At 41.8% G+C, this 14,970-nt stretch overlaps 1 protein-coding gene and 1 pseudogene across 5 annotated transcripts in view; both read right to left on the minus strand.

Moving 5' to 3' along the window:
- Nucleotides 1–8,581, minus strand: part of slc12a7b (solute carrier family 12 member 7b) — a 59,335-nt gene extending 50,754 nt beyond the window's left edge. For 3 of the 4 annotated variants that reach the window (XM_040166744.2, XM_040166742.2, XM_040166741.2), the window contains exon 1: nt 7,202–7,648. In XM_040166744.2, the coding sequence (XP_040022678.2) occupies nt 7,202–7,424 (223 nt within the window). In that variant the 5' untranslated portion in view covers nt 7,425–7,648. Of the gene's footprint in view, nt 1–7,201; nt 7,649–8,509 lie in introns of those variants that run through there. The other variant, XM_040166740.2, reaches the window with a different exon arrangement.
- LOC144390483 (uncharacterized) lies at nt 22–3,047 on the minus strand (annotated as a pseudogene). Its single transcript, XR_013454523.1, has one exon. The product of XR_013454523.1 is annotated as an uncharacterized LOC144390483 (transcript).
- Nucleotides 8,582–14,970: the final 6,389 nt, after the last annotated feature.

Genomic DNA, 14,970 nt, shown 5'->3' on the forward strand with positions numbered 1-14,970 from the left:
GTTACTGTGACTTGCGTTTGATTTTTTTGTATTCATACCACACTCATTTAATTGTTTTCCAGCCGCCTGTAAGAGGTATTTTGAGACTGTACGCAGGAGCTTCAGGTTTTCCCAGCCGGAACACTCATTGCGGGTGGAAGCTGCGAAGGATTCAGCGCGGAGTCGAGCGAGAAGAAAGAGGGTCAGAGTTTATTTGCTGACTTTTTTCAGGCGCATTGATAGATGTGTTGTGTCCATACGCATCGCACTGTACTGATTCATTGTTGTTTTTACAGCTGCTGGAATCGAGACAAAGTGTGCTGGCTGATGACGAGCTGGAACTCTGGAAATCCGCCACCGTAGAGCTCACGTCGGACGGAGAGGATGGCGTTGTTGGCGGGGTCTCGGGGTGGATTGTACAGTCGCCACGCACATTAGGCGCCTGCACAACAGACCTGCCTCGGAAAACACGGCACCAGTGACGGTCTACAACCCCGAGGAGGCAAACGGACAGTTTACTGAGCTGTAGTTTTTTAAACCGCCTTTACCCAAGTGTGGGCAGATCCTCACTTTGTATGTAGTTGTTGTTTGTGTGTTGTTAATAAAGCTCTTTCTTTGCATAAACATGTGGAAAATGTTCATTTTCTCTATAAATTCATTGATGTCCTGGTTGGTATCCTAATAATAGTGTAGTAGCCTACATAGGATAACATTGAAATGAATATACAGCATAATATGAATATAGAAATATATATAAATAAAATGAGACGGGTGACCAATAGCGACAGATCTGCCAACCCATCACGAGTGATTGGAAGTTGTGGTTTCATCCAATCATGAACAAGGAAACTCAAGCCTGGTCTGCCCAGGTGTGGTTTTGCTGCCAATCACGAGTGATTTTATTTGTTAGTAAGTTGTGGTTTCATCCAATAAGGAGTAAGGATATTCAAGCCCACTCGGCTCGGCCACCCGCGGTTTCGCTGCATTCATATGCTAATTAGGGCCATTCGCACCTCCGGCAGCTCTCCACCTACGTCATGGTTCGTTTCCGACAATTTGTGGCACAGACAAACGCGACGTGCGCGGGTTGCAAATTGTCGGAAACTGTCGGAAATTAGGGAGATTTCCGGGCGTTTACGGGGACGAAAATTTCACTTTTCATGCAGTGTGTAAACTGCCTGCCGCACACACAAACCACACACCACACAGTGTAGGATCATTTCATCGGGACAATGCATTATTGCCAAAGTGCCTCCGCTGCAACGGGCAGTAGTAAGAAAATCAAAACTTTTATGAACTTAAAAACACACCATGTAAGAGACTATTACCAGGACGGACAGCAACGTGGTAGCGGCCAGCCAATCACAAGTTAGTGCCGCCCTGGATCACCCTCAAAGGACTATAGTTTACTAAATGAAAATGTGTTTTGACTTGACTCTAGAGATTGAGACCATACATGTATGTTTACTGAGGGAATAAATCAAGAGAGAAAAAAAGTAATTCCCTCATAAATTTCTATAGGACCAGAGGAGTCGCCCCCTGATGGTCAATGGATAGAATGCAGCTTTGAGGAACTTAAATGATTGGCATCACAGAGGTTGCCGTCTTGACCTGTCAAAAGGATAGATTGACATTTACTTTTGCAGAGTGTTGCAGACTTTTAAATCCACCATGTTTTAGGGACCCTTATCCCTTTCAAACAGATCATCTGTTTTACCCTGAAGGTTCTTCATGTAATCCCATTATAAACTCAGCAAAAAAAGAAACTGCCTCTGACTTTCAACTGTTTTTACTTTCAGTAAACTTAATGTGTGTAAATATGTGTATGAACACTACAAGAGTCAACACCATAAGACACAAACTAAAAATGTTTCACAGACATGTGACTAACAGAAATAGAATAATGTGTCCCTGAACGAAGGGAGGCTCAAAATCAAAAGTACCAGTCAGTATCTGGTGTGGCCACCAGCTGCTTGAAGTACTGCAGTGCATCTCCTCCTCATGGACTGGACCAGATTTGTCAGTTCTTGCTGTGAGATGTTACCCCACTCTTCCACCAAGGCACTTGCAAGTTCTTGGACATTTCTGGGGGGAATGGCCCTAGCCCTCACCCTGCGATCCAACAGGTCCCAGGCGTGCTCAATGGGATTGAGATCCGGGCTCTTTGCTGGCCATGGCAGAACACTGACATTGCTGTCATGCAGAAACTCACGCACAGAACCAGCAGTATGGCTGGTGGCATTGTCCTGCTGGAGGATCATGTCCGGATGAGCATGCATGAAGGGTACCACATGAGGGAGGAGGATGTCTTCCCTGTACCGCAAGGCATTGAGATTGCCTGCAATGACAACAAGCTCAGTCTGATGGTGATGTGATATACCGCCCCAGACCATGACGGACCCCCCACCTCCAAATCGATCCCGCTCCAGGGTACAGGCCTCGGTGTAACGCTCATTCCTTCGACGATAAACATAAATCCGTCCATCCCCCCTGGTGAGACAAAACCGTGACTCATCAGTGAAGAGCCATTTTTGCCACTCCTTCTGGTCCAGCGAAGGTGGGTTTGTGCCCATTGGGGGCGTTGTTGCTGGTGATGTCCTATAAGGACCTGCCTTACAACAGGCCTACAAGCACTCAGTCCAGCCTCTCTCAGCCTATTGCGGACAGTCTGAGCACTGATGGAGGGATTGTGTGTTCCTGGTGTGACTCGGGCAGTTGTTGTGGCCATCCTGTACCTGTCACGCAGGTGTGATATCGGATGTACCGATCCTGTGCAGGTGTTGTTACACGTGGTCTTCCACTGCGAGGATGATCAGCTGTCCTTCCTGTCTCCCTGTAGCGCTGTCTTAGGCGTCTCACAGTGCGGACATGGCAATGTATTGCCCTGGCCACATCAGCAGTCCTCATGCCTCCCTACAGCATGCCTAATGCACGCTCACGCAGATGAGTAGGGACCCTGGGCATCTTTCTTTGGGTGTTGGTAGACAAGTCTCTTTAGTATCCTGCGTTTTTAGAACTGTGACCTTAAATGCCTACTCTCTGTAAGCTGTTACGGTCTTAAAGACCATTCCACAGGTGCATGTTAATTGATTGATTATGGTTAATTGAACATGCATGGAAAACATTGTTTAAACCCTTTACAATGAAGATCTGTAAACTTATTTGGATTATTACATTATTGTTGAAATACACAGTCCTGAAAAAGGGACGTTTCTTTTTTTGCTGATTGACATGATTACAGGCCAAACTTGTTCAAACACATACATTCCTACAATATACTTTATACATTAAGCCTTTCTCATGACTTTATTTTACTTCCCCTTCTCCTCTCTGCTTCACACAGAAAAAACAAGGAATAAGCAGAAAGGCATGATCATTCATACAACGCCATCTTCTTCTCTATGAGTTCCACTTCTTCTTCCTCTTTACGGCTCGTTACTTAATCTCCTCCAATACATGTGTTGAGCAACCTCAATGGCAAGAGTAACACAACTTTCCTGTTGCGCTAACCCTGAAAATATTTTACTATTGATTCTATAAAACCCAATCACGCTGTTCGTCAGTGACCTAGGAATGTGGAGAAACTGGATGTTTCAGATAAACTGAATGTGAACAGAGTTTAATCTACGTGTGGGCTAGAATGAATAAAGCAATATGAGGATAAAACCACTAACCACACAGTAAGATTTAAAAAAAGAATGCGTGCTGGTCCAATCTTACTTTAGCTGCGGGAAAGTGTCCTTGCTTAATGGGTACCTTTAAAGGAAATCAGCAGCATAAAACTCCAAAGTAAGGTCTTTAACTTTCTTCAAGGAGCTTAATTACTCAATCCATGTAAAAAAAGAAAAGTCAACCCTCGTCAAATGAAGTTAACGGTTTAGAAGTTTTAGTGCAACTGAATTAAAAAAAGAGAAAACTGACGTTTGAAAGGTTCAAATTTAATCAAATGTTTTTTTTTATTGTTATTAAGATGCAACAATTTGAAGTTTAAAATGAGTAATCCTAAATAATCCTTGTTGATATAACCTGACCTACGAGCTGGTGCCTCTGTGAGTGTCCATTATCAAAACTTCTTCTACAGTCATAATCTGCCATGGTTAACAAATGCATCACCCAGGAATTAGGCAGATATCAAGAAATAGTTTACGGGTAAACAAGTTGCCTGCCTGCTATCAGTCATGTTTTGATTGTGGTGCATTAAGTCCTCTTTTTAAAACCTAATCTGATCCTGGATGAATTTGGTAAACTGTCCGTGCACTATGGAGGAGGAAAAGTTTCTGTCCTGTAAATGAAGCAACAGATGGGAACACTTTTAGTGTCTTCACCCATGATGTACACATCACCTTGTACAAGAGCAGTGGTTGAATTATTTCCCCTTTTCATTATTTTAACGCTCAGAGGTAGCCTACTTTATAGTAGTATATCAAATATACCACATCATGACATTATCAATGTCTCTATTTCATCTAACATCCTGTAAACACTGTTTAAGAAATGTGACACATTATTATTCATGTCATTTCAGGACTCTAAATCCCCATCAGTAGATGTAGTTTGGTCAAGGACCGACATAAATCAATACACAAAGAGATTATGCACACACAAACACACACAAACACTCACTCACAGTGCATGGCCCGCCGTGCCAGGAAATTATTCCACCACCTTCCACCCCTCAACCTGTTGCTATAGAAGCAATTTGTTCATGAGCAACTGGTTCAACGAGGCTTCGGAATCAAGACTGCAGCATAACTGTTGTTCAGAGCGAGAGACTGAGCCTGAAATATGATAAAACCGCAGCAGTGACACTACGCCATGTTTCACATTATAAAGTCCCACAGTAGGGAACCCAGTAGGATGACAAACCAGGATGAAAATTGCTTAAAAACTGTGCCCCTTCCATCTGGCAGGAGGCTGATGTCCATCATGACAAAGACCTCCTGCCACACAAACAGTTTCTTCCCGCCGGCAGTCGGGCTTATCAACAGAGCCCGGGTCCCTCACTGGCCGACTGTGTCATCCCTTTTTCCACTGATCACTCCCTTCACACTCCACATGCACATACACCTGTCACTTTCACATACACTCACAACAGTTATGTAGAGTATGGTTATCTGTTCGCTGGTGCACTTCATTTTTTACTTTTTTATTTTTAACTTTTATTCCTTTATTTTTAAACTAGTTCATAGCCTATCCATATTCTATTTTATTCCTCGTGCACTAGGTCGTCTTATCTGTCTTGTTGTTCATTGTCTAACTGTCTGCTGTTATACACCAACTGTCAAGTCAAATTCTGTGTATGTCTGACATATTTTGGTAATAAATGTTTCCTGATTTCAACCCTACAGCTCGTTAAAATGACAGGATATTCAACTAAATATTTGATTATGTTGTGCTCTCTCCATTGCTTAAGACATTTACATTCATCATTTACCTGACACTTTTACCCAAAGCGACTAACAAGTTAAGACTCATGTTAGGTTGTTTACAATTTTTTTTAAAGAGAAAAAGAGGTGACTGACCCTAATCATAGTCACAAGTCTTCAGTACTAAGGCTAAAAAAAGAGAAAACCAACGCTTGGCAACACATAACAACATTAACCTTATTCCCAGTGAGCACTAGACGGAATTTCAATGTTGACATCTGGTTGAAATCGTCTAATTTTATTGTCTTTTCAAACCGGCTAAAAAGTGAAAGACACAACAATGTGCCAAAAAAAACCCACTTGTTGATAATGTATTCTGTTGTAACATACGGTTGAAAGAGAGATGATGTTATCATTATGATTTTCATAATAACTGGTCGGTTAAATTTGGTCTACACAAGGATGTGATTTTAACGTATTTAATATTTCACTTAAACCGTGATAAATATGTAACGGTATATTGTTAAGAAGATGCTTTTAGGACATAATAATGCAGGCAGTTTGAAACATAACTTTGAAATACATAATTCTGCTCACATCTGTAAAAGTTCTTAAGACACTTGCAGAGCTTCCACCAGGTGCAGCACGGGACAAAGCTTCTACAGAAGCAGAGCGACATGAACGGGCTGATAAATCCAAGGCTACGCATACTGCGTAAGTATGCGAGTGTTTTAATGAAGCACACCTGGATACCATACTACACCCAGGTGAGTTAGGCTAGGCTGCTCCTTCTAGTAAACTAATGTCAGTTAGCGTTAACGCAGGAAGTTTGCTAATTAGCGTGCTAGCTTGTAACATGCTGGCTCGGGACGTTCAGCATGTTGACCTGGACAAAAGGTAAACATCCCATAATATTTTCTGCGTGTTTGGTGTTGCTAATGCGTTTGGCTTCATGGAGTGATGCTGTACCCATACAACAATTTTTTCTTGGCCATTTTATATCAGAAACACACAAGCAAAGGGAGCTAAATACAGTTTTGATGAGGAACAGGCTGAATTGAATTGAAAGTTGTGGTGTGTAAACAAGAGGGCCAAAACAGTGTAAGTTACTGCGTGCTAAAGCAAAAACTGTAAAGTAGGATACTGTGTAATACACAGAGCTGAACATGTTACTCCAGCAATGCAATAAGTTACAGATGAGTAGTGTCTTGTTTACAATTAAATAAATTAACAAAATTGACTCTGGTATGTGAGATTTCTTGTACTTAAAAGTGGAGGGAGCGTAAAGCCCAAATCAATGCTGCCAGCTAGTTTAAAGACAATATTTTACACACAAGGGTTCTGAGAAATCTAAGGCTTCTAACACACCGTCTGCTGTTATCATTAGTCACTTTACTATTACTGTCATCATAAACCCCAATTACCAACTTTGCTTCTCTCTTGAAGTCCTTGTGATTTCTGGGGAAGCCTTACACCTGGCTTCCTATTGTTTGTGTTCGTTTGTGCTGTTTGAGGATATGATAACTGTGAAGTATGCAACTTGTAAGTTCCCAGCGAGCAATTATGCGATGAAAATACGTTCAAAATAAATCTATGGCCAACGTTGAAAAGACGTTAAAAATGGTTCACAGGAGAAAGTTCATCGTCTAATTGTAGGCGTCTTCATACAAGAACCACATTTCAACGTGATTTTTAATATCGTCGTTTATTTTTCATCCGAAAAATGCTCGCTGAGTAACTTAACGTTAGAAGAGCACAAACACGCCAAGTGAAATGCGGCGGCTAATTAATCCTCCGGTGGATCACAGAGATAAGAAGCGGGACACCGGGAGTTTGTGACTGGTCGACGGACTTACCATACTTGTTGGGCTCTCGGTTGTACTTCAAGATAGGCACCTGGACGTTGGGGTCCCCCGGCGGCTCGAACACGGAGTCCTCCCCCGCCACTTTTTCTTCCGCGGGGCCACCGCTGCCAACGGACTCCGGCGCCGGGTCAGCGACGACCGCCTCCGAGTGCTGCCCCACGCCGGCGACCCCGACCCCTTTTTCCACCGGGACCACCACAAATCTGTCGCCCATGTCCTTTTCCCTCTTGTCGTACCTTAACTGGAGGGAGAAAAACACACGCAGCCTGATGTGAGGTTCACACTCGGTACAAGCAAACACACACAGACACACACGCGCTCACGGGCTGATCCGAGGGTTGATTACAGTAGAGACGCCCCCGCCCTTCGCCTTCTCTCATTGGTTCAAAAGGCAAAGGAGCGCTGTTCATCACTCCCGGCAAGCAAATCACAGTGCTTGATTCTAAACAGGGCATTGAGCGATCAAAAAAAGTGCGTCAATTTAATGACGCCTTCCCAATAATTATTTTTAATATATGGAATAATAAACAAATGATTTTCTTATACTGTTCCAGCAAAGTATTTTCCCCAGACATCAAATATTGTTTAACTCATGTCAAACCGGTACACCTACATTATCTTAGAATGTTTTGGGGTAAACTTCACAAACTCCAAAGTATATATAAAATATATTCATTTTTGATAATGGCTTTAAAATGATGCACTTGAGTTGGTCCCCTGCGGTTGCAGTGGAGCCCTTGTGAGGGTATGCCACAGTAAACTCATAACAAGCTTCTACGATGGTCTCAAAATGATGGACTAATTAACACTCCCTCTGTACATCCTCCACTACCAATAGCTGTCACGGAAACTTAATAAATAATTCCAATTTTAAAAGCAGTGACAGTTTAGTCATTTATCAACACCTCACCATGACAATATTGGTATGTTACACCTTGGAATAAATGGTTCCAATAATGTCCAATAAGAAAGACATAATGAACACAAAGAGACTGAATGACCACAGAGAGCAACATTAATGATAGTCAAAATAACTCCTTAACCACACAAAATAAAGGAGATGTTAAATAGCCATGAAGACAAATTACTGGAAAGAGTCAACTACAAAAAGATACAAAACGACAGCAAAGAGACACAAAATGACATCAAAGAGATGCAAATTATGTATAGTGTATTATTGCCAAGGGACTACAGCTATAGTTAACACACATTTTTCTCTGCTTTAAATGTCTTAAAGACAGTTTTCCAACCATCCCTGATTGTTGGGTGTATTTTTAGCTTCTCAGCTCGCACACCAACCTTGTCAAATACGCTGCCATTTTCTGTGGTTGAACTCCAGGAGGCCACTCAGACAGTAATTGCTTGGAGGGTCTTACGTGGACATCTAAAATAGACAGCTGGCAGGACAGTTGGATAACCAGGGGAGGGGGCATTGGGAGTGGAGTAGGGTGGGGGCTGTGTTGAGTAAAAGTCAATACAGCTCAGTTCCTGATAAAAACGACCAAAGAGTGACGGAAAATTTCTCTATCAGACAAAGTTTCAGTTCCAAGTGTGGCTACAGTCGAAGGGCTGACAACGTAACTTGTAATCTTCCGTGTCCATGCTGCTTCACTTAAACTCAACACCAGGCCAGCGTGACCTCAGGCTGGACAAAATGCAATGCAGATTGCTTTGGGGATGGCAAACATCTCTGAGCCTTCCTCATCATCAGTAATGATGATGAAACTCCAATTCTGAAGTGAGGACAGAACAACGGGACACGCGTTGTGTCATGTGTTGTGCTTTTGCAAAGCACTGTGACATTAGATTGATGATCGATGATTGATGATTGATGATTTATTTATTAATATATAATTCTTATATACATGTTTGTATGAACGTGTCAACCTAATGATTGAAAAAAACACAATTTAACTGTCATTAATTTTCACAAAAATGTCTCATAATTTGGATTTACTTAATCCAACTTTTTATTGATAATCTAAAAGTTTGACTTTGGCTTTTGTAGGATGATTAATGAATGAATAATAATGAATAAGACACATGAAGGGACAGAAAGGAGCAGATTTGGTGCTGTTGACTGTATTTCACACGATTAGTCCTGGCTCATTAGAAGTACTGATTGCAGTGTACAAACAGTCTCCTCACAACCTGTTGTCATAGAGACCGTCCTCTGAGCAAACTGAGCTTGTTGTCAGGTTACCGGGCTTAGATACATTTAGTCCTCAGTAAAAAGGCTTTCAATTATCTGTATATGTTTTCTCTAAGGCTTGTTCATGAATAATATTTCATTAAACACAATTTTCTACCTCCAAAGCGGGTAGTAGGCCGGTGTAGTTTCCACGGTGGTTCAGCCCTTCAGCTGTGTTTGGGTGAATACTGGAGCCAGCGATGCGTGCCCAGAGCTTCTGAGTATATGGGTCAGCGCTAAATGAAAGGGGAAGCCTTTATTGTGAAATGGGTGCCCCCTCTGCTGTGTCATTTTGCTCCCCAGTCAGTACTTTTTTTTATTCCGCTAGCCTTGGCGTTATCAACATAAAAAGGTATTTTCAACCCCCCCCCTCTCCTGTAGGTTCATATTGCAGAGATGATGTTTGGCTCAATTTGATCCGGCAAGTGGATGGTTTAGGTCAGATGTGTCAAGTTTACACCATTTATTTCTTTGAAAATGTGAGAAGTATTTTTGACTCCCTCCCACCGTGTTTCACCCATTACACACACACCATATTCCATCCCAATCTTACGCACACACAAAGTCTCTTTCTCATTACCCCACTTGAATTACAAATACTGTTTTGACTTTGACAGGGGATCTTTTATTTTTCCTCTGGGAAAACCCGGCCCACATTTAGCAGGAGAGGGATGAAACCTATGAGAGGGTTGCTTTGATCAACATTAAACTCTGCAAGTACATACGACACAGCAGCTTACTGAAGGACAACATGAGAAACAAAAATAAAAATAGGACCTCATCTTTGATCACAACAGTGAAATAGAGGACTATGTGTCTGAAGACGAAAACCATCTTGAGGTCAATTTGGATTATTGTGGTACTGATTATGAACCATCAGATGAGGAAACCAAGTTCCTCCAAGCAGAACCAGGCCCCACCAGGATGGCAGTGACTCATGTCACAGACATCAAGTCAGCTTCTTGGCTGTCATTCCAAACTCAATACAGAAAGTAATTCTAGAAATGACTAATCCAGAAGGGAGACATGTTTTGAGGTGGAGTGGCAGGAGCTGGTTGAAACGCATTTAAATGCAAATTTGAGGATACTTATCCTTGTTTTTAGCACTATAGATTAAACGTGAATATAGTTTACTTTCAAAACAAATCATTTTGACTCATTTGGCTTGATTGTGAGCAGGTCAATATTTATCTACATCAACCTCAATAAAAAAAAAGTTTCAAAATTTGAAATATTCGTAAAAAAGAATTTATATCTAAGCTAGGTTTACAATTTGAGGGGGGGATTGGGCGAACAGTTCAGCCGACAGGTGGTGGCAGTTTGTTTGCTAGTGCAAAATAACTACCAAAAGTTACTAAAAACAGTAAAACTGAGCAATTTTCTTTGTTCATAAAAATGTGACGTATTGTAGAGACCTTTTAACCCATATGGAATCTTACAATCTCTGGTTTGACCTGAGGCGGATTAATTAAATATTTGAATATTATTTTACATGGATGTGTAAAACCACTATGAGTGTGGATGTTTGGCAGTAAACACAGGGGAGGACACGCTGCAGCTGAGCACTCCTGATCACAGAGAAGGAAGGGACACTTGTTTTCCTCTGCGTGCAGATGGCTCGCTGTTAGTAACAAGATCCCACGGGCCGCCCCATCCACGAGGGATTGGTGTGTGTGTGGGTGAGACTATGAGGGCACTTTCAATTCTGAGCCAGTGTTGTGTGTGTCTGTGAGTGTGTATCAGCGTGCAAGTGTGTGTGACAGCAAACGTGAATGCAGGTGAATCACAGCTGGAGGAGTCAGCAGTCAGCGACAGCCAGGCAGCTTGAGCGTGACTTTTGGACTTTATTTTCATAGCTTAAAAACTATTCGATTTACAAAATTGAATGTTTCATAGTCCTCATGTTGAAACATATTTCTATTGTTGAGTAAAATGCCCAGATTGGTGTCCGAGTCCCAATGTGTTGTTGAGTGATTTCAATGGTAAGTTAGTGATGTTTTGGATGTACTCTCCATACTTACGTTCAAATATTTACTTTTTACCTTCAGTATATGTACCTCATGTTTTTGTTAAACCTAAGTGGTTTTGTTGGTAAAACATTGTAAGATGAGATTGGGTATAAACACATCCAGCATGGCCTCTCTGGGGTCACAGGACATCCGGATGGATTGGCTGGGTTAACACGGGTCAATCTCTCCCCGTGGTCTCTACAGCTCAGTAGCTAAACAATTAACATGACAAAACATAATATTATGGATTTTTTAAATTTGCTGTATATGTATGTGTACTGTTCTTTTTATTCATTATTTTTGCTTCGTTTTCTTATTTTTATTTCAAAAGACTTGATGAAAAAGTGGAAGAGGGAAGGAGCTACCCAGACCCGAGGAAGCGAGGGCCTCCATTTGGAGCCACACCCAGACGGGGCACTCGACAGTGAGCGTCTAGTTGCCGGGCTTCCCAGCACAGCCCGAAGGAGTGACATAGCACCCCGGAACTCAAATTCCCATGGGATCACCACCTGTGGGGAAAAAGTTGGGTTCGGGTGCGCTTTTTTGCCCATGTTCCTGTGTGCATATATATATATATACATTTATATATATATATATAACTATAAATATGATATAATATGTGCTCTACATATGTCAGTCGTCTCATCTGCTTGCTGATTGGCTAAATTGTATGTAACATTGTTTTATTTAAGTGCTTCTTAGACCCTCCTTCTGCGGGCAATCTTGAGATTGCCCCTAGCGCAGATAAAACGTGCATGAAGACAGGACGTGCGTAGTATTATATGGATATTACTGGGTACATTTGTCACAAATATTTTACTTTTTTGACAAAAAATCACATTTTATTAATTTAATATCTTTTATTTTGATTTAGGGATCAATAAGCGACGCTCAGGTGGGACAACGCCCCATTGCCCTCTTTTGTCCAGCCCGCACTGGTCACAACACTGATGGTCTTAAAAGAGTATATTAATAACAGTGTAGCTGAGAGGGTGTGGCTGCAACAATATTTCTAATATTAGTCCACTGAAAATCATACTAGGCTTTAAGGGAGAGGCTCTCCGAGACGAGACACTGGATCTAAACAACCCTCAGTCTGGGTTCTGAAAATACTCGCAAATCCACTTGTGCCTTCCCTCCCTCCCTCCTTGTCATCGTTTGTGCCTCCTACTCTTTCCCTTTAGGCCAGTCTCCAGCCTGTGGGGACCGGATACATGTAATGGCCACTGTGTAGAAGGAGGGATGATGACTTCAAATACATTCACTTCTCACACTCAGTGAACATGTTTCACTGACACCAACCAAATCTGACCAACCTGAAATGATTTTTTACTTTCGCATGTCATATATTTTCGATATGAGACCCTGTACATACGTGGGGACGTGGGGACGTGTGAGGTGATCGTGATCCTTTTGCTCTTTCTCTATCCCTCATCTCTCGGTTTTGTCTGCTTTTGGTTTTGTATCAGCTGCTGCTGGGGATGGTGGCAGCTATTTTAAGAGGGGGGACAAAGAGGAATGGAATGGTTGGCATACCAACAGGGTAACACGCCACCATGCACCCCTTTAGATGCATGTACATGCAGACACATGCAGGAACATGCACTTCCACGCATTTTTAGTTATTATTATGGAATGTTTCTGTTTATTTCCCTCCTGCTGAATGAATACAACCTCTGAAAGAGTGCTCCCTCTATGTTGTTTATATGTCGTGCAGGAAAATGTATCAGGAAATTTCCCCACTGGGATCAATAAAGGATTTTTAATTTTAATCTTAATAATTAATGGCATGATTTTGAACAGTACATCGTTATGTTATTGTAATTTGCGTGTATAGCACACTTCTATTTGGGCAAACACTTTAAACAAATAAGTTGCTTTCAAAAAACAGTACACAGTAGCAGTTAAAACATTTCTTGTTAATCTCAACTTGAACATGAATGTAACCGAATCAAAATATAAAACCAAAGCCATCTGCACTAACGTTTACTCTCTATGATCATTACAATACAGGTCATATTGTCACGGTGTGGTTTCTGTCGTATTTTGTAGTTCTCTGCCTCTTGTCTCCCTGGGTAACTTCACTTCCTGCCTTGTCCTGTCTTTCCCTATGATTGTCTGATTTTTTCCCACCTGTGTCCAATCACCTGCACCTCCCTAGTGTATTTAAGCCGTGTGTCTCTTGTCACTGGTCGCGTCATTGTTGATTGTTCGATGTTCCCAGTTCCTGCCTGCCTTTTTGCCCTGGTTCCTGTGTGCGTTATTTGCCCCTTGGCCTTTTTATTTTTTGCCTTTTGACTATTAAAGTCTTTTGTTTTCTCAAAGTCTTCGTTTGAGTCCGGCACATGCAGGAAGCCCACCTGCCTGCATCCTGACACATTTAACTGACGCTTTTTATCCAAAGCGACTTACATTGTATTTTTAACCCATGGATTTTTACATTTTTTGGGAGCAAAAAGGGGTTGGGTGTCTTGCTCAGAGACACTTCGACGTGGGGCAGCCGGGACTCAGACCACAAACTTTGCAGTTACCGGCGGTTAGGCGCACCCTCCCTACTCCATGTGTCACCGTCGATCGTAACATTAAAACAGGCAGGTTAACATTTAAAGCAGGTACCAGTTTCTTTTGTCAGGGTGCATCATAAACACATCAATCAACAATGTACTGAACTATGTTCAGTAGCATGTGTCCCTGTTAAAGCGAAGTGGTCCGGCACGAAGTACACATGGGATTTACTGTGCAGAGACTTTTTAGTCTGTTTAACACAAACGTCGGACACCAACTAACTTACAGGCGTTCAGTCTCAGCGGCGGGGCGCCTGCCTGTCTGAATTCACGCGTTGATAGCAGGACGACGGTGATGGCGAGGGGAGAATCTCTGATTGGTGTTCGCAAGACAGTGTCGATGGTTGATAGTTAAAAAATTTCAACTTTGGCAAAAAAAACTTTATTCACATGTATTTTCTTGGAGCGCTTTTTCGCGAAAACGGATTGGGAAATAATGTAGCCAAGACTACTTTTTTGAACGGCGCGAAGCATTCATATATTTGTTCCTGATGAGTAGGCTACACGATACTCTGTTCGAAGTTGGTTCTGCTCGGTTCCAAAACCAAATGAGTGATGCTACAGTGTAACAGTAGATATTAATGATAAATCCTCTGTGGCGCTGAGGGGAACTGCCGAGTAGGGAGGTTTGTCACCACAACACACCCTTTATTATTTTTTGATCCATTATTAAACATTGATTTTTAATTTAAAAAACAGACCTAAACGATATGTCATAAGGAATCATACCAGAAGAAAAAAAGTTGTGGATTTAGAGTCAGAATGATGCCGCTATCTCTTTTGGAACATTTTCAACATGACATCGTTCTACATGTTATGGTTAAGGGGGCGTGAATTAGAAGGCAGAAAATAAAGGTCAGAGCTTTATCCAATAAGCAGGACATCTTATCCAATAATACCCCAAGTACAAATGTGTTAATCGTCACATCTTTCTATCATGCACTGGAAATAATCTTGTGTTTGGCTGAGTCATTATCACATAATATTCAGAGCTGA

The sequence above is a fragment of the Gasterosteus aculeatus genome, chromosome 21 (assembly GCF_964276395.1).
Source record: "Gasterosteus aculeatus chromosome 21, fGasAcu3.hap1.1, whole genome shotgun sequence".
In the NCBI taxonomy this organism is placed as follows: Eukaryota; Metazoa; Chordata; class Actinopteri; order Perciformes; family Gasterosteidae; genus Gasterosteus; species Gasterosteus aculeatus.